Raw genomic sequence first — 20320 nt, 5'->3', positions numbered from 1 at the left:
ATTTAATCATCAATGCTCATTATGTATTTGTCATTTGGAAAGTAGGCTAATACAGCTAATATAGACACTTACAGCATGTGTTGCCTTCATTATAAGTCCTATATAAGCCTTTTAATTATTCGCGGCTCCAGACAGATTTGTTTCTTGTTTTTTTGGTCCAATATGGCTCTTCCAACATTTTGGGTTGCCGACCCCTGCCCTAGGGTAACACACACCAAACCGGAACCAAATGCTGACGCGGTTGTTTTTGCGGAACTTTAATGTGTAACATTCGGCGGGAATCGGTAACAGCGGCTTTGAGCAGAAGGTTTTTGTATGTTTGACCGTATTGTGGTGTGGAAGCAACAAGAATGTCTTCTGTTGAGTGTTTGAGGACGTTCTTCATGGAGCGACTGACTGTTGCTGCTGAAGAAATATTCCGAGTGTTTCAACAAAAGCTCGACGGATATGAAGAAGAGCTCGATTATCAGCGCAGACTGGTGGAAAGTGTTTGGAAACCCCGATTAAAGTTACACAGGACAGGTATGTAAGACTTTATCAACCCAAAATATGGAAGGATGTTCATTGTGACACGGAAATGTGCTTCTAAATGTTGATTTATACCAATTTAAATGTAAACTCCAATGACTGAAAAGGTAGTGAGCATGGCCGACAAGTAGTTGGTGATGTTAGCGATCGTGAATCTAACAAATGTGTCTCCTCTGCTCAGAGTATTGACACAACTCCACATGTTGTTTGGGAGCAATAGCAAAGCTACAAGAGTTAGCAGCACACATGTTGCTGGGTAACAGGCCATAGCTGCTGCTGCTGTTGTTCCTTGGTGAGCGCGCTGCATTTATCTGAAAGAGTAACGACCTCATTACACTTCTGTGTCTGCGTAGCTTACAGAGTTTATGGATCATCGTTGTGTTCGAAACCACACACTCGTTCTATATTCACTACTCACTTTATAGGGGGGTTGGATTGAGTGCACTATGTAGTTCACTGAATTTTAAAGTCGTTGTCGTACACTACGCAGGCGCACGCTAAATGACGTCATAGCGTCGCATAATAAATAAGAACCTGGTTGCGCTTACTTCCATTGGGCCCATAAAGAGATTTTTATTAGGCTAACATGGTGAAAGAGACGTTCTGGTGTAGTGACATTGTGAACACGCATCACACCAACTGGACCTAGCCTGCCTGCAAGTTCATGTGTGACCCATCCTGTAGTGGAGTGAGGCTCGCCATGATGGCTTTCATTACAAATACATCTTACATACTGTATGTTAAATATGTCTACTCTCTTAACTAACCAGCATTCGATTTAGCCTGCTACCAAATTTATAATATACACATGAAATAAAAATCAACTACCAGAATTTTCAGATGATAAATCACTACCTTTTTTCCCTTGATTTGAACCCTGCAGCCTACACAACAGTGCAGTTAATTCATAGAGTTTTATGGGCTAATGGCCACCGGGGGCACTCTCTAGCAGTAAACACAAAAGTGATACAGACACGTGGGGAAAGATTATGCACCAAAGAAGACACTAGTTTTGATTTTGGACTGTCATTTTGTGCATCATGCACAAGCCCTCAGGTGCGGCTTATATTCACGTGTGCTCAATAGTCCGAAAATTATGGTCGCAATGTTTTCACATACCGAATTCCTACTTTCACTTTAACACACCTGTAGTCAACACTTTTAGTCAACACAAGAGGGCCTTTTGATACATTGTGAAACTCTTTCTTAATATGAATTTATTGTCCCACACGGGGACATTTACAGTGCAACAACAGCAAGAGCACACAGAGAAAAATAAGAGAAAATCGAATAGAATTTGGAATATACAAAGAGGATGTATATTTACAATAATCCAGGTAAATGGATACTCAGCCCCTGCATACCTGTACATAGTACAGAGGGTGAATACAATATACATATCAGAATATATAATATTCAGATTGTGCTAGCGGGCGTTATGTTTATTGTGCAGTCTGAATTTTTTTTTTCAGATAAACTAGATACTTTTGAGAATCTGGCAAACTTAGTTGTTTTAGAGCAGTTTGAAAACTCCCTGAGGAGAGATGTGAACAAAGTGTGTGTGTGTGTGTGTGTGTGTGTGTCCCCAATAGCTTGTGCCCAGGGGTCTTTGCCCTGTTAATCCTGGTCTGTTCACTCTTGCCTGTTTCTGATTGTAGCAAGGCTGTAAAATCAGCTCTGTTAAAGATCTACAAGGCTCACAGGCAACGATTCTGGACATAAAAGAAAAGTGATGGTAGACACCTGGGATTTGAATACACACTTTCTGAGTTGTGTACGGCTTTTAAACTAGATACTTTTGAGACTGTTTTAGAGTAGTTTAAAAACTCCCTGAGGTTATTGCTGCTGATGTCACCAATCACAAAGCAGCCGCTGCTGCTGCTCCTGCAGATGACCGTGTTGGCTTCCCTGTGTAGTTTTGGTGGCATGCACACTCATTATATGGCTGTGGACAAGGCTGAAGCAAGCGGAGCTAGTTTTTCCCAACTTGTGGCACTCCAAGGACTGGTCTGTGACGTGATTGTGGCACATATTAATATTAATACACTGTGCAGCTCCAGCTCAGTGTCATTAATGTATTTGCATGATCTCTACCTGTTCTCTCCTCTACCTGTCCTCCCCCCTCTCCTCCCTCTCTGCCCAGCCAGCCATCAGCAGGAGGATCTCCCCGTATGAGCCTGCTCAAGGTTTCTTCCTGTTCAAAGGGAGTTTTTCTTGCCTCTGCTGCTTGTTGGGGGTTAGGCTCTGGGATTCTGGAAAGGACCTCAAGACAGTTCTGATTTTAACACACACAGAAAGATGAATTGAATTGGAAAAAATCAAAGCAAGACTTGTTTTGATCACCATCGCCCCCTTTGCACTGGAGGGATTTTTGCAGTTTCTGGTACCAAAGGTTCTTATGACCTTTTTTCTATTGCATGCAGAGTTGGGGATTTTTTCATGGTCTGACTTTAGTGGCTCTGACTCTTTTAGCTCCTAGCTCAGAACAGGGTCTTCTCCCTCAGCACTGGAAGCCTTTATTACCAACTGTGCTGTGTTTCGCTGGAGTCTTTGTCTTCTGTTTGTCAATGTGAAGTAAACAAGCCTTTTCTTTAAACACACTGCTGTTCTAGCTCTGTTTTGTCCACGTAAACATCTTCACTGATGTCACATTAGCCATGTGCTAATGTGGACTGATGTTTTGCTCTCGTTTGTTTGTAAAAAGATGGCAGCCTCAGATTTACTCATTCAGATGTGACTGATGCTTCAGATGTTTGGAGAAGAGATGCAGAACTTCACAGGTTGCAGGTTTGACCATTGATATTGTGAGCTGCCCGTTGTTGTGGCTCGTTGGATGGTAAAAACTGCCCTTTGTACAGTTGCCCCTAAACCTATTGCTTCACACTGACATGCTTCTTTCCATTCTTGATGATTTCTCCTGTGTTTCTAGAGCTTTCACAGCAGCAACCTTTGTGGAAGGAGGAAGAGGATAATTACCAGCATCAGGATAGGAGCTGCAGTCTGGACCAGGAGGACTCAAAGCCTCCACAAATCAATGAGGAACAGGAGGAATCCTGCTGTTATCAGGATGGAGAGCCGCTGACTGTGAAGCAGGAGATGGACACCTTAATGGTGACCATACATGAGCAAGGTGACGACAGTGAACTGGGCCTGAATCCTGATCAGAGCCAGGAAAAGCCTGAGGTGAACACAACAGTTCAAAGCCCTGTGTTACCAGATCCAGCCTGTGACCTGCAGCTGCTCTCCTACAGTCCTCATATATCTGAGAGCAAAGATGAGGAAAACAGGACCAGCGAAGACTCCAGGTGGACCACAGCTGAAGAGCCAAAACAAACCATGAGGCAGAACCATCCTAAATGTCAGACTGGGAACGTAAACAGCCCAGCAGAGTCACCAGTGGACTGTGATACAGACACAGGTGCTAAAACTTCTGCATGTAACACAGGTGAACAACAGGGAAAGGTCAGGACAGATTTGAATGGACATTCCACTATTCAATACCAGCACCTTGGCTCAGCATGTGGGAAAGATTCCGGAGAGGTTTGTTTCTCATCAGCCGACAAAATTAAGGACACAGCAACCAAATTCTTTATTTGTGAAACATGTGGGAAAAATTTCAAACTGTCACAATTACTGAAGCAACACCTTAAAGTTCACACAGACGAGAGACCATATGCGTGTAAAACATGTGGGAAAACCTTTAAACGACATTCTTCATTTTATATCCACAAGAGAATTCACACAGGTGAGAGACCATATGTCTGTCAAACATGTGGGAAGGCCTTTATACGAAATGATAAATTAAATATGCACCTGAGAGTTCACACAGATGAGAGACCATTTGTGTGTAAAACATGTGGGAAGACCTTCAAACGAAATTATGAATTAAAGGTCCACTTAAGACATCACACAGGTGAGAGACCATTTGTGTGTAAAACATGTGGAAAACACTTCAAGCACAAGTCTGCATTAAATGTCCACATGAGACTTCACACAGGTGAGAGACCATATGTGTGTAAAACATGTGGGAAAACCTTTAAAAGAAATGATGAATTAAAGGTCCACTTAAGAGATCACACAGGTGAGAGACCATTTGTGTGTAAAACATGTGGGAAGATTTTAAGACGAAATGATGAATTAAAGGTCCACTTAAGAGTTCACACTGGTGAGAGACCATATTTGTGTAAAACATGTGGGAAAGCCTTCAAACAAAATTCTGCATTAAATGTCCACATGAGACTTCACACAGGTGAGAGACCATATGTGTGTAAAACATGTGGGAAAACCTTTAAAAGAAATGATGAATTAAAGGTCCACTTAAGAGATCACACAGATGAGAGACCATTTGTGTGTAAAAAATGTGGGAAGACCTTTAAAGGAAATACTGCATTAAATGTCCACATGAGAATTCACAAAGGTGAGAGACCATATTTGTGTAAAACATGTGGGAAAGCTTTCAAACAAAAATCTGCATTAAATTATCACATGAGAGTTCACACAGTTTAGAGACCACATGTCTGTGAAACGTGGGGAAACCTTCACCCAGAATTGTGAGTTAGTGCAGCACATGAGCACCCACAGGAGCGAGAACATCCAGATTTGCCAACAAGAGAGTTCAGATATTGATGCAGCTTCTTCATCTCAGTGAGAAGAGCCCAAATAACAGCTTTAATTTTAGATTCCTGCCAGATGTTCTGTATTACCAGTTCACCCTTTTGTCTTGATAATAAACGTTGTTACTATGCAACAAACCTACAACACAGTGCCTTTGAATCAATTCAAAATAAATAAGTAATAAAAGAAAAGCAATTGAGAAAATCTAGATGTCAGCAGTCTGAGCATACGGTGCTCAGCAGGTGTTGGCTGGAGGCAGTGAGAACCTTCTGTTTTGAACAGGTGAAGTGGCTCCCTGATGTCTGCAGGTGCAGCTGCTCTTCCACTGTTTTAGGCATCGACCATGAAAGCTGTGGGCTCCATTTAGCAGTGGGGCCTGGTAGCTAAATGCTCGGGCCCCCATTCTACTCCTAGAGACTCTGGGATCCACAAGTAGACCACCATTCTGAGAGCATAGCGGTCTATTGGGCTGGTAAGGTGTCACTAGCTCCTCCAGGTAGGATGGAGCTAGGCCTCTGAGGACCTTGTAGGTCAAAAGAAGGGTTTTAAAAATTATTCTAAATTTAACGGGCAGCCAATGAAGAGACACCATTACAGGAGTTATGTGATCTCTTTTGTCAATATATGTCAGAACTCTGACTGAGTTCTGACAGATATTGACCATGAGTTCTGACCATCACTCCTGTGTGCCGCCACTTTAATTACTGCCAATTCAGAGGGGATCCACAAATTTTCATCTATTTGCTTGACAATTTCCTCGTGTCTAGGTAGGACCCCTGTTACTGTTTGCCATCCGTTTCTCTTCCGTGATCTCTATGTACAACAAATAACCAAAAGCAGAATCAGAATAAATATTTACAGGTTTGCCTAATAACATTTTGTCAAATTTAGCTTCATTCAATCTATGTTCAAATGCGTTATTTTCAAGTCACATTTATATTGGATCTGAACAGCTACATACCTCCATTAAAGTGTCCGGGTCAAAATGTGTGAAGAGATGGAATTTTCTTACACTTGTTCTTGTCACGCAGCTCACGCCATCTCTTTGCCAAACTCACCAGAAATGAACTCCAGAAGGATTATTGCTGAGGCAGCTTCATCACAGATTTTGAACTGAGAGAGATTTCAGAGACAGAAGATCTTTTAGACAGAGGACAATGTTTTTGCTGATTCAGATTTTCAATTGTCCCACAATGAGGAGGATTCAGTGGATGAGTCTGAGATTGCATTAGACCCTCCAACAGTTGAAAAACAAGGAATGCAGCAGTCATCATCCACAGAGGGGACATGGGCATCTAAGGACGGTAATATGAAATGGTCAACATCAACACACCAAAGCCGATTCACACTGTCATCTTCTCATGTGATCAAAATTACTCCTGGTCCTATAAGATTCCCTGACACACCAGTTGATGAGATTCCATCAGCATTTCAGTTCTTCGTATTCCCACTATGAGAGAGGATTATACTGAGAATGACCAACTTGGAGGGGAGACCAGTGTTTCAAGAGAAATGGAAGCCATTGAATCAGACTGACAAGCATGCTTATATTGGAGTACTGTTATTAGCAGGAGTGTACAGGTCAAAGATCAAAGGCAGAAGCAACTGCAAGTCTATGGAATGAAGAAAATGGAAGACCAATCTTTCGGGCACATGATATCGTGTGTGATCCGCCTTGAAAACTTTGACACCAGAGCTGGTCGACATGAAAGAGACAAAATAGCTGTGATCAGAGATGTGTGGGATAAATGGGTTGAAATGTTTCCTTTGTTGTACAGTCCTGATCCTCATGTTACTGTGTCCAACAGTACATGCCCAACAAGCCTGTCAAGTATGGCATCAAAACATGGGCAACCTGTGATGCAAAATCCAGCTATGCTTGGAATATGCAGGTACACCCTGGAAAGCTACCTGGAGAAATATGAGGAGAAATATGAGGAGATGAGTGAAGGGCTGCACGGGCATAATATCAAGTGTTAATACTTCACATCCTACTCCTTTGGAGATGAACTTCTAAAGAGAAAGCTGACCATGATGGTCCTCAACAAGAGAGGACTGTCCAAGGGTCTTACACGGGGCCGTTGCCCTGAACGTTTTCCTCCCGAGGATGAATCCTGCTGTGTCGGAGCAGTGCCCGTTCTGCTCCGGGTGTGAGGGTGAAGTTTTGATCACCCGCGCTGTTCGTTTACTAGACTCAGAGTAACCACGCAAACAACAGGAGTTCCGTGCAAGGGAGAGCTGAGCAGCAGTTCAAGCTTCCTCTGTCAACTCTGTTCGTCTGCTGATCGCTCACCTCTTTTATTGGTGCAAACAGAATGGGTGTCTAAACAGGATTTCATAACTCATTGTCTTCTGACATCTTCTCCCATCTTAACAAACTTCTCTAATCTTGACCAACAGGATACATCTGGGTGATGGGCTTGGTTGTAAGCAGCTTCAGCACTTTTACGAAACACTCTCATGTTCTTCTTTTCTTGTCAACATTCCTCAAACACTCAAAATCTACATACAATAGCATTTAAAGATAATACTAATAACAACAATAACAATAATTCTTCTCACACGGGCAAGAGACAGTGTTTCACGTGTACAGTGAGTGTGAGAGACAGTGTGATTTTTAATGTTGTAAAAGGTGTTTTTAATGGTTTTAACGAAACTTTTTCAATTAAAACTCCTAAATTTTATTTGCGGGGAAGCCAAGATGGTAATCTACATTTCCAGAAAAAACTAAATTGGAAAAACTGGAGATTGTGAGGCCGCCTCAGTGTGACGCTGTAACATCTGGTGTAGGCTGAGGTTAGAGTTCGGGTTTTTTAAAATGATAAATGACCTAGGCCAATTCCCTGAAACATGGTGTCACAAGAATGTACTCTGCACTGTTCAAGATTCAAGATTCAAGATTCAAGATAACTTTATTGATCCCTTTAGGGGGTGTCCACCAGGGAAATTAGCATCTCCAAAGATCTACAGCATCTACAAAATTTCCCACCACCATTCCCCCCATCAAACCTATTAAAGATAATAGAATATAAGAAAATAAGAAATAAAATAAAATAGAATAAATTAAAAATAGAATATGAATATAACAATATAAATATAAAACTATAAAAATGTTCCGGTTCTCCTGTTGGCCCTCCTCCCCCCCAGTGATGAGTTGAACAGCCTGATGGCTCGGGGGATGAATGAGTTCCCCAGTCTGTTGGTCCTGAACTTGGGGAGGCGCAGCCTCTGGCTGATCAGGCTTCTCTGGCTGTGGATGACAGTGTGCAGAGGGTGGCGGACTGTTATGGAAAATCAATTAAATTTTGCAGACCTCCTCGTGGGGTAATTGTATTGCTGCATCTGTTTATTTATTTATTGTCAGTAATGTGTTCTAAACAGGGAGTTTGTGTCCCTGTGTAAATTGTAAATGAAGTATTTGTGTTAAAATAAAAAAAATCTTTATTTCTTGTTGAGGATCCAGTGTTATGCAGAGGTGTATTTACAACAGTTTTACTGACAAATGATACTATTTATAGTCGCGGCGACCAGTGTGTTTGTGAGATTGTTACAGAAAATAATGAAGAAGCACTGCCCTCGGTAACACACACAGCACACCGGAACCAATTCTCCCGCGGTTGTTTTTTGCGGAACTATAATGTGTAACATTCGGCAGGAATCGATAACAGCGGCCTTGAGCAGAAGGTTTTTGTATGTTTGACCGTATTGTGGTGTGGAAGCAACAAGAATGTCTTCTGTTGAGTGTTTGAGGACGTTCGTCATGGAGCGACTGACTGTTGCTGCTGAAGAAATATTCCGAGTGTTTCAACTAAAGATCGACGGATGTGAAGAAGAGCTCGATTATCAGCGCAGACTGGTGGAAAGTGTTTGGAGACCCCATATAAAGTTACACAGGACAGGTATGTAAGACTTTAACAAGACAAAATATGGAAGGATGTTCATTGTGACACTGAAGCAGTGCTTCTGCAACGTAAATGTGCTGCTAAATGTTGATTTATACCAATTTAAATGTAAACCTCCAATGGCTGAAAAGGTAGTGAGCATGACAGGCCAGTAGGTGGCGAGCAGTAGCAAAGCTACAAGAGTTAGCAGCACACATGTTGCTGGGTAACAGGCCATAGCTGCTGCTGCTAATGTTCCTTGATGAGCGCGCTACATTGATACTGAAAGAATAACGACTTAATTACACTTCTGTGTCTGCGTAGCTTACAGAGTTTATGGATCATCGCTGTGTTCGAAACCACACACTCGTTCCATTTTTACTACTTAATTCATAGGAGAGTTGGATTCAGTACACTATGTAGTTCACTGAATTTTAGGCTGTTTCCGAAACCACACACTCGCCTCCTATTCACTAGTCACTACATGAGGGACATGGATTGAGTGAACTACGTAGTGCACTCAATTTAAAGTTAGTATTCGGACAACGGCGTCATTTACGGTGCACGTAAAGTGACGTCATGGTGTCGCATAATAATTACCAACCGGTCGCCGGGAAAAGTGGCAAGGTTTATTTAATTATTTTAACCCATCAGAAATACATTTAGCAGTCATTTTATGAAAATGCAATGTTTTACCTGATAATTAACTTTATATAATAAAATATTTATGTAAATAATAATACAATAATAATTACTTATTACCTAAAATAATTAGTGTCCCTTGACATTTTCAAGCCAAGATGTGATGGCACATTCTCAAGTCATATTCAGCTGTAATGAAAACATTTAATAAAGCAATTTTTCATTAAAAAATGGATCCAGAGCTACTTTTCATCTTTGTAAATATTCTTTTACTGAGATTCTGTCGCCTGGTGAGGAACAGACGATTCCAAAGAACAATTTTAAGTGACCTGTCTCCAGTGGACCCACCACCCGCAGGAGGAGCATGAAGGGTCCAGTGCAGTGTGGATTGGGCGGCGGACCAAGGCGGGGGCCTTGGCGGTCCGATCCTCGGTTATGGAAATTGGCTTTTGGAACATGGAATGTCACCTCACTGGCGGGGAAAGAGCTGGAGCTTGTGGGGGAGGTTGAGCGTCACCGACTAGATATGGTCGGCCTCACTTCCACACATAGCGTTGGCTCAGGAACCCAAGACCTTGAGGGGGGTTGGACACTCTTCTACGCTGGAGTTGCTCAGGGTGAGAGACGGAGAGCGGGGTGGGCTTTTTGCTTGCCCCCAGACTTTCTAGTTTGACGTTTGGGTTCTCGCGGTCGAGCGAAACGGTTGCTTCCCTGTGCCTTCGGGTCGGGGAACGGGTTCTGACGGTAGTTCAGAGTACCCGCCCTTTTTGGAGGATCTAGGACAGTGTCCCAACTGGGGACTCCATCGTGCTGCTGGGAGACTTCAACGCTCAAGTGGGCAACAACAGCGTGACCTGGAAAGGCATGATTGGGAAAAACAGTCTGCCCGATCAGAACCAGAGTGGTGTTCAGTTATTGGACTTCTGTGCTAGTCGCAGTTTGGCCATAACTAACACTATGTTCGAACATAAGGTTGTTCATCGTTGCTCTTGGCACCATGACAGCCTGTGCCGTAGGTCAATGATTGACTTTATAGTCGTGTCAGCTGATCTGCGGCCATATATTTTGGACACTCGGGTGAAGAGAGGAGCAGAGCTGTTAACTGATCACTACCTGGTGGTGAGTTTGATCAGGTGGGGGGGGTAAGCCACCGCGTGGAACTGGCAGGCCCAAACGCTTAGTGAGGGTCTGTTGGGAACGCTTGGTGGAGGAACCCATCAGGCTGGTCTTCAACTCCCACCTCCGACAGAGCTTTGATCATGCTCCGAGGGCGGTAAGGGACATTGAGTCTGAATGGGCCATGTTCCGTTCTGCCATTGTCGAGGCGGCTGTCGCGAGCTGTGGCTGCAAGGCCACTGGTGCTGGTCGTGGCGGTAATCCCCGTACCCGATGGTGGACACCAGAGGTGAGGGGAGCCGTCAAGCTGAAGAAAGAGGCCTACAGGTCATGGCTGGTCTGTGGGTCTCCGGAAGCAGCTGACCGGTACAGGTTGGCTAAGCGGGTTGCGGCCGCGACAGTCGCAGAGGCAAAACCTCGGGCATGGCAGGAGTTCGGTGAGGCTATGAAGGAAGACTTTCGGTCTGCTCCGAGAAGATTCTTCCAAACTGTCCGGCGCCTTAGGGGCGGCAGGCGGCAACTCGCCCACACCGTGTTAGGTGCGCGTGGGGAGCTGCTGACGTCTTCTGGGGCAATTAGCCGGCGGTGGAAGGAATACTTCCAGGAGCTCATCAATCCTACCAACACGTATCCTCAAGGTGGAACAGAGTCGGATGACCAGGAGGTGGACCATCCAATTTCCGGAGCGGAAGTTGCCGAGGTAGTGAAACAGCTGCCCGGCGGCGGAGCTCCGGGAGCGGATGAGATCTGCCCGGGGTATCTTAAGGCTCTGGATGTTGTAGGGCTGTCCTGGTTGACACGCCTCTGCAACATTGCGTGGACATCGGGGGCAGTGCCCTTGGACTGGCAGACCGGGTTGGTGGTCCCTATTTTTAAGAGTGGGGACCAGAGGGTGTGTACCAACTATAGGGGGATCACACTCCTCAGCCTCCCTGGGAAAGTCTATGCCAGGGTGCTGGAAAAGAGGATTAGACTGATAGTTGAACCTCTGATCGAGGTGGAACAATGCGGGTTTCGCCCCGGTCGTGGAGCCACGGATCACCTCTTTAATCTTGTTGGGGTGCTTGAGGGGAGTTCGGAGTTTGCCCAACCAGTGGAAAAGGCTTATGACCGGGTCCCCAGGAGCATCCTGTGGGGGGTGCTCCAGGAGTATGGGGTGGAAGGTCCCATGATAAGGGCCGTCCAGGCCCTGCACCAAAGGAGCAGGAGTTTGGTCCGGATAGCCGGTTGTAAGTCGGACTCGATCCCAGTGAGGGTTGGACTCTGCCAGGGCTTCCCTTTGTCACCGGTTCTGTTCATAACTTTCATGAATTTCTAGGCGCAGCCGGGGAGTGGAGGGTGTTGAGTTCGGTGGGCGGAATATCTCGTCGCTGCTTTTTGCAGATGACGTAGTTCTTCTGGCGCCATCGAACAGGGACCTGGACTAGGTGGAGAGATTACATCTCTCGCCTGGCTTGGGAGCAGCTGGGGGTTCCCCCGGAAGAGCTGATGGAAGTGACCGGGGAGAGGGCTGTCTGGGCATCCCTCCTGAAGCTGCTGCCCCCATGACCCGGATCCGGATAAGCGGCAGAAAATGAAACAAATTTTAAGTGAGGGGTGGGGGGATCAGTGAAGATTGATTGATTTTTTTTTTATTTATTTTTTTTTTTTACACATTTATGTTGTAATATTTTTAGATGATCATATTGGACCCCTACTGAAAAAAATTCTCATTTCCAAAAATTTCATATATCAAACCACACAGTAGAAATTACGATTTGAAAAAAATGTATTCAATCAGCGTGATACCGTCACGTGATACCATAAAGGCTGATGGGATACATTTTTTACGAGTTAGGGTGCTCGCTTGTACACTACTTTTTGCAGTGCATTGTGGGATACATTGAGTGCACTACATAGGGTACATCGATGCTCACTAACAATTCGGACACTATTTCAAAATGGCGTCCACACTATTGCGTGCACTATGTAGGGTATAGGGGGTGGTTTCGGAAACAGCCTTAAAGTCATTTTTGTTCACTGCGCGGGCGCACGCTAAAAGACGTCATAGCGTCGCATAATAAATACGAACCCGGTTGCAGGCGAGAGCGAGCAGGTCTATTTAATTATTTTAACCCATCAAAAAATTAATTAAAAAAAACACAATCACCGTTTGTTTGTTTCTTAATGTATCATTTCCCCCTATAAATTATTCGATACAAATAATATTAAATTAAAGTTCAGTGACATTTTCGCACCATGACATAATGGTATATTCTCAAGTCGTACAAAATTCAAACTGGATTTTGATTGGAAAATGGCTCTTTATCTGTTCATCTTTTTAAAAGTTTATTTTGAGATCCTATCCTCTGGTGTGGAATAGACATTTTCTTTAGGACTATTTTGGCTTTATGATCAATATGTCATGAAATTGTGACAGAAAAAAACAGCAATGATAGTTGATTATGGTTTTTATTTCCACCTTTTTATATTGAAATATTTTACGATGCCTACATTTCATCCCTTCTGAAAAGAATTGAAGACTTTCCACTGATTTCACCATGGCTGGAGTCTGAAGGTGGAGGGTTTAATCATCTTTAGGCTGGCAGGTGCAGCCTGCTACTGTGTGGAGTCAAGAGCCTTCTCAATTCCACACTCCACAACCAATGACATAATTTGTTGGCTCTCAGATAAAGTACTTGCCCTGAAAATATGTCCAATTACTTTTTCTAAGGCCAGGTGCTGGCTGGATCACCAGCTTCTGCTAAAGTGGCTGGCAGTATAGATGGATGCCACCTTAGGATCAAGCTCCCTGGTGGAGCTGCTTAGTGTTACTTTAACAGAAAACTGAGAGTTATTGCATCATAGGGAACGGTGGTATCCCTGTATGTCCAAGCCTATAGCATTGATAACACTATTTAGAGAGTACAGGAGACCTATGATAGTGCCAGGTTTAACATACATCATGCAAAAGCTCAATCTAGCATAGAAAGGACAATGGAGATTATGAAGAGCAGATGGTGGGCAATATTTTACAAAACCTTGGAGGTGAAGCCTGCCTTTACCACAAAGGTTATTGCATGTTGCACCATTTTGCACAATGTCTGCCTGAGGAACGGTGAAAACATGGAACCCTCAGAAAACAGCTAGTCCTTCTCCACCCAGCTGCGGATCAAACTATGGACATCATCGTCACTCCCAAAAGATATCAGTTCAATTGATGAGTCTGCAGTATATTTGAATTGCTCCAACAATATCTTAATTCTCCATTGAAAGTGTGAAAACTCTAGTACAGTTAAAATTAAAGTGGTATGAAAGAGCAAATGATGCTTATAATCACATGAATTCTAATGTCTTTAAGGCAAAAACATACTACACAGGAAGCACCAATATGTCACTAAAGTGAAAGGGGGGTCAAAAAAGGGGGGTCAAATAAGGTGCCAAAGACATGAATACAATATACAATGAAGTGAGGTATAAAATATCACAGTCAATAATAGATTTCCCTCTTTGTGCAAATTTCAAGGGTTTTCAAGGAGCTGGTGGAGGTAGTGGATGGAGTTCAGCATCCTGACAGCCTGGTGGATACAACTGTTTGACAGACTGGTGGAGCGGGCCTGAAGGCTTCTGAACCTTCTCCCTTAAGGCAGGAGGCTGAAGTCGGGGTGTGAGAGGTGAGAGTTATCCTCGACATTGCTGGTGGCTCTTCGGTGAGGCGGGTGTGGAAAATGTCTACAAGGATGAGCAGTGGCGCACCAATGATCTTACTGGCTGTATTCACTATGCGTTGCAGAGTCTTTCGGCAGGAGGCGGTGCAGCCTCAATACCACACAGTGATGCAGCCAGTGATGACACTCTCAATGGTGCCTCTGTAGAAGGAGCCCATGATGGGAGGTGGCACGTGTGCTCTCCTTAGTTTGCGGAGGAAGTATAGGCGTGTCTGAGCTTTCCTGGCCAGCTGTGTTGTGTTAGTTGTCCAGGTGAGGTCTTCAGATATGTGTACCCCCAGAAACTTGGTGCTGCTCACCCTTTCCACAGCAGCACCATTGATGGTCAGTGGGGGATACTGTGGTGGCCTTCTCCTGAAGTCAATAACCATCTCTTTGGTCTTCTCTATGTTAAGGAAGAGATTGTTATATTTGCACCACTGGACCATTTGGCTCACCTCACACCTGCAGGCTGCCTCATTGTTGTTGGTGATGAGGCCCACCACATTCGTATTATCCGCAAACATGATGATGTGATTGGTGTTGTAGCTGGGTACGCAGTTGTGGGTCAGCAGGGTGAAGAGCAGTGGGCTGAGCACACATCCTTGTGGTGCCCCTTTGCTCAGCATGACTGTCTTGGAGATGGCATCCTCAGTGGACCTTTTGGTCCTGTATGCAAACTGGAACAGATCATGGGAGGGGGAAGAATGGATTTGATGTCTTGTAGAACCAGCCTCTCGAAGCACTTGATTATGGTGGATGTCAGTGCTACTGGCCGGTAATCATTGTAGCTGGATAGTTGACGTTTCTTAGGAATTGGGATTATTGTGGTGGCTTTGAAACACTTGGGAACAACTGCTGGCTCAGGGAGATGTTGAAGATGTCTGTTAGGACATCCTTGAGCTCTTCAGCACAGTCCTTTAAGACCCGGCCAGGTATGTTGTCTGGTCCCGCCGCCTTCCGGGGGTTGATCCTGGAAAGGGCCCTTTTCACACTGACGGGAGAGAGACACACAGTCTGCTCGTCTGGAGGAGGTATTGTCTTCTGTGCTGGCATGTTGTTCAGTGTATCAAAGCGTCCGAAGAATTCATTAAGGCTGTTTAGCAGTGAGATGTCGCTCTTGCATGTTTGTGGAGGGGGTTTGTAGTCAGTGAGGGTCTGGATGCCCCTTCACAGGCTCTCTGCATCTCTGGTGTTGTTGAAGTGTCCTGATATTTTCTTGCTGTATTGTTGTTTTGCTTCCCTGATTCCATGGGACAGGTTGGCTCTGGCTGTTGCTAGCCCTACGGTGTCTCCAGCCCTGTAGGCTGAGTCTCGAGTCCGCAGGAACCTGTGGACGTCTCCTGTCAACCATGGTTTCTGGTTAGCACAGATAGTGATGGTTTTGTGTGTGACATCTTCGATAAACTTGATGTATGCTGTGACTGCCATGTATTCCTCGACGTCTGTATGGTTGTTGTTAGTGGCGGCCTGTTTGACGATGTCCCAGTCTGTTGTACTGAAGCAGTCTTGAAGAGCTGAACAGGCCCCCTCTGGCCACACCCATACCTTCTTTTGGTTTGGTCTGATGACTCTCACCCTTGGTCTGTATGCTGGTCTCAACATGATGGTAATGTGGTCAGAGAGACCCAGGTGGGGGAGGCCTTGTATGCTCCCTTATTGTTAGTGTAAACCAGATACAGCGTATTATTTCCCCTAGTGGGCAAGTCCACATGCTGATGCAGCCGAGGCAGGAAAACCTTTAGATCTGCTTGGTGGAAATCCCCAGCAGTGATGAGAAACCCATCTGGATGCGCTGTCTGTTGGTCATTAATGGCTTGATAGAGTACACTGAGTGCCTCGCTCCTAACGCTGGTGTTCGAGCTGGGTGGGATGTAAACAGCGACCAGCAGAATTGGTAAGCGCGGTAGCATGTTAGCCCGGGTAGCTGGATACCGGAGTCCGGGATGTTGTCATTAAGCCATGTTTCCGTGAAAATAAAAACACAGCAGTCCCTCACATCACGCTGCGCAGATCTTATGAGTTGTATGTGGTTCATTTTATTGTCCAGTGATCTTACGTTGGCCAGAATGAGAGATGGTATCGCGGGTTTGTATGGGCTAGCTGCTAGCCTAGTCCGGGTACTTCCGCGCTTGCCCTGCTTCTGCTTTCTCTCACACCACTTCTGGTGTCTCCTAGGGGGTTGGGAAGTAGCAGGCAAGGCCATTGTTCTGGCAGGCCGGCGGAGTAGTACGAGGTTCCGAAGTTCCTCCAAGACTGTTTGGGCTGGGATGGAGTTTGTTGAGTTCTCCTGTAGATCCAAAAGGCAACGGCGGCTGTAACTTATGTCAGGAGACTTTGGCGACGTACCCGACGTACACAGGCGTAAACGAAAAGCATTCAGACATTCACACACGCAACTTTTCAGCACCGACTCTGGAGAGAGGGCCCGCTGCATGTGTCCGCACCGCCATCTTGAAATCTTGAAATAGGGTACTCATGTGTAAACCATGTGTAAAGCGGAGCTAGTTTTTCCTGACTTGTGGCACTCCAAGCACTGGTCTGTGATGTGATTATGGCACATGTTAATATTAATACACTGTGCATCCCCAGCTCAGTGTCATTAATGTATTAACATGATTTCTGCCTTGTCTCTCCTGTACCTGTGCCCCTGCCTTCTCCTCCCTCTCTGCCCAACCAGCCATCAGTAGGAGAGTCCGTCCGTATGAGCCTGCTCAAGGTTTCTTCTTGTTAAAGGGCAGTTTTTCTCTTTCTCTGCTGCTTTTTGGGGGTTAGGCTCTGGGATTCTGTAAAGGACCTCAAGACAGTTCTGATTTTAACACACAAAGAAAGATGAATTGAATTGGATTGGAAAAAATCAAAGCAAGACTTGTTTTGATCACCATCGCCCCCTTTGCACTGGAGGGATTTTTGCAGTTTCTGGTACCAAAGGTTCTTATGACCTTTTTTCTATTGCATGCAGAGTTGGGGATTTTTTCATGGTCTGACTTTAGTGGCTATGACTCTTTTAGCTCCTAGCTCAGAGCAGGGTCTTCTCCCTCAGCACTGGAAGCCTTTATTACCAACTGTGCTGTGTTTCGCTGGAGTCTTTGTCTTCTGTTTGTCAATGTGAAGTAAACAAGCCTTTTCTTTAAACACACTGCTGTTCTAGCTCTGTTTTGTCCACGTAAACATCTTCACTGATGTCACATTAGCCATGTGCTAATGTGGACTGATGTTTTGCTCTCGTTTGTTTGTAAAAAGATGGCAGCCTCAGATTTACTCATTCAGATGTGACTGATGCTTCAGATGTTTGGAGAAGATATGCAGAACTTCACAGGTTGCAGGTTTGACCATTGATATTGTGAGCTGCCCGTTGTTGTGGCTCGTTGGATGGTAAAAACTGCCCTTTGTTCAGTTGCCCCTAAACCTATTGCTTCACACTGACATGCCTCTTTCCATTCTTGATGATTTCTCCTGTGTTTCTAGAGCTTTCACAGCAGCAACCTTTGTGGAAGGAGGAAGAGGATAATTACCAGCATCAGGATAGGAGCTGCATTCTGGACCAGGAGGACTCAAAGCCTCCACAAATCAATGAGGAACAGAAAGATTCCTGCTGTTATCAGGATGGAGAGCCACTGACTGTGAAGCAGGAGATGGACACCTTAATGGTGACCATACATGAGCAAGGTGACGACAGTGAACTGGGCCTGAATCCTGATCAGAGCCAGGAAAAGCCTGAGGTGAACACAACAGTTCAAAGCCCTGTGTTACCAGATCCAGCCTGTGACCTGCAGCTGCTCTCCTACAGTCCTCATATATCTGAGAGCAAAGATGAGGAAAACAGGACCAGCGAAGACTCCAGGTGGACCACAGCTGAAGAGCCAAAACAAACCATGAGGCAGAACCATCCTAAATGTCAGACTGGGAACGTAAACAGCCCAGCAGAGTCAGCAGTGGACTGTGATACAGACACAGGTGCTAAAACATCTGCATCTAACACAGGTGAAGAACAGGGAAAGATCAAGACAGATCTGAAAAGACATTCCACTATTCAATACCAACACCTTGGCTCAGCATGTGGTAAAGATTTCAGAGAGGGTTGTTTCTCATCAGCTGACAAAATTAAGGACACAGCAACCAAATTCTTTATTTGTGAAACATGTGGGAAAAATTTCAAACTGTCAAAATCACTGAAGCAACACCTTAAAGTTCACACAGACGAGAGACCATATGCATGTAAAACATGTGGGAAAACCTTCAAAGCAAATACTACATTAATTATCCACATGAGAGTTCACACAGGTGAGAGACCATATGCGTGTAACATATGTGGGAAAACCTTTAAACAACATTCTTCATTATATCTCCACAAGAGAATTCACACAGGTGAAAGGCCACATGTCTGTAAAACATGTGGGAAGACCTTTATACAAAATGATAAATTAAATAACCATCTTAGAGTTCACACAGGTGAGAGACCATTTGTGTGTAAAACATGTGGAAAAGCCTTCAAACAAAATTATGACTTAAAGATCCACTTAAGAGATCACACGGGTGAGAGACCATTTGTGTGTAAAACATGTGGCAAGACATTTAAACGAAATGATGAATTAAAGTTCCATTTAAGAGATCACACAGGTGAGAGACCATTTGTGTGTAAAACCTGTGGGAAAACCTTTAAACGACACAGTGAATTAAAGACCCACTTAAGAGTTCACACAGGCGAGAGACCATTTGTGTGTAAAGCATGTGGGAAAACCTTTGCACAAAATTCTGCATTACATGCCCACACGAGACGTCACACAAGTGAGAGACCATTTTTGTGTAAAACATGTGGGAAAACATTCAAACAAAATTATTCCTTAACTGTCCACATGAGAATTCACAAAGGCGAGACTATATGTGTGTAAAACATGTGGGAAAACCTTCACACAAAATTCTGCATTAAAAAAGCACAAGAGAGTTCACACAGATGAGACCACATGAGTGTAAAACATGTAGGAAAACATTTAGACAAAATTATGAATTAAATGCCCACATGAGAGTTCACACAGGTGAGAGACCATATTTGTGTAAAAAAGAGAGTTCAGATATTGCTGCAGCTTCTTCATCTCATCACAAAGAGTCAAAATACCAGCTTTAATTTTAGATTCATGCCAGATGTTCTGTATTACCAGTTCACCCTTTTGTCCTGATAATAAACTTTGTTACTATGGAATAAACCTGCAACACAGAGAATCTTTGTATCAATTCAAAATAAATAAGTAAAATAAAGTCATAATAGAAAATCAATTGAGAAAATCTATATGTCAACTTTCTGTGAGCATGTGTTGCTCAGCAGGTGTTGGCTGGAGGCAGTTAGAACCTTCTGTTTTGAACAGGTGAAGTGGCTACATGATGTCTGCAGGTGCAGCTGCTCTTCCACTGTTTTAAACATCCATCATGAAAGCTGTGGGCTCCATTTACCTCCTGCTGACACCTCCAATCAGCACAGGAGTCATGTGGGCTCTGGCTAGTTCCTGTTGGAACTCAACTGAGTAATTTTAAATATCATAGTCATGTGCGAGTTTTGGGAGAATCATTCAAATCGAATCAATCTTTATTTATATAGCGTCTTTTACAATCAAAACTGTTTCAAGGCGCTGCTGATGATGTCTCTAGAAAGTTAAATCTTTCCAAAGTCATACGTATCCCCCCCTTTCACAACAAGGTATACCTCATGTGAGTGTGTACCATCTACTGGCACAATGGATGTTTCTAACAACTCATCCAGTGTTTACTGATTCTGAATATCCGGACTTGTCCAGTGACTGCTGTGAAGGGGCAGCTGACAACACAGGAAAGTCTGTGTGACAGCTTGGAGAGACAGCT

General features: G+C 44.3%; 2 protein-coding genes across 4 annotated transcripts; both read left to right on the top strand.

Moving 5' to 3' along the window:
* Positions 1-232: 232 nt before the first annotated feature.
* Positions 233-5283, top strand: LOC115249252 (zinc finger protein 345-like). 3 transcript variants are annotated; one of them, XM_029834410.1, is made up of 2 exons: positions 233-522; positions 3458-5283. In XM_029834410.1, exons 1-2 carry the CDS (start codon positions 351-353, stop codon positions 5032-5034), a joined length of 1749 nt encoding a protein of 582 aa, XP_029690270.1. In that variant the 5' UTR covers positions 233-350; the 3' UTR covers positions 5035-5283. The 3 variants fall into 3 exon arrangements, with proteins under 3 accessions (XP_029690270.1, XP_029690272.1, XP_029690271.1); XM_029834412.1 differs by having other exon boundaries at positions 234-522; positions 3233-5283; XM_029834411.1 differs by having other exon boundaries at positions 234-522; positions 2676-5283.
* Positions 5284-8758: 3475 nt separating this feature from the next.
* Positions 8759-19504, top strand: LOC115249254 (zinc finger protein 121-like). Its single transcript, XM_029834418.1, has 2 exons — positions 8759-9041; positions 17936-19504. Exons 1-2 carry the CDS (start codon positions 8870-8872, stop codon positions 19357-19359), a joined length of 1596 nt encoding a protein of 531 aa, XP_029690278.1. The 5' UTR covers positions 8759-8869; the 3' UTR covers positions 19360-19504.
* The last annotated feature ends 816 nt before the right edge of the window (positions 19505-20320 follow it).

Source organism: Takifugu rubripes, chromosome 3 (assembly GCF_901000725.2).
Source record: "Takifugu rubripes chromosome 3, fTakRub1.2, whole genome shotgun sequence".
NCBI classification, from domain to species: Eukaryota; Metazoa; Chordata; class Actinopteri; order Tetraodontiformes; family Tetraodontidae; genus Takifugu; species Takifugu rubripes.
This window is presented reverse-complemented; position numbering and strand designations above follow the sequence as displayed.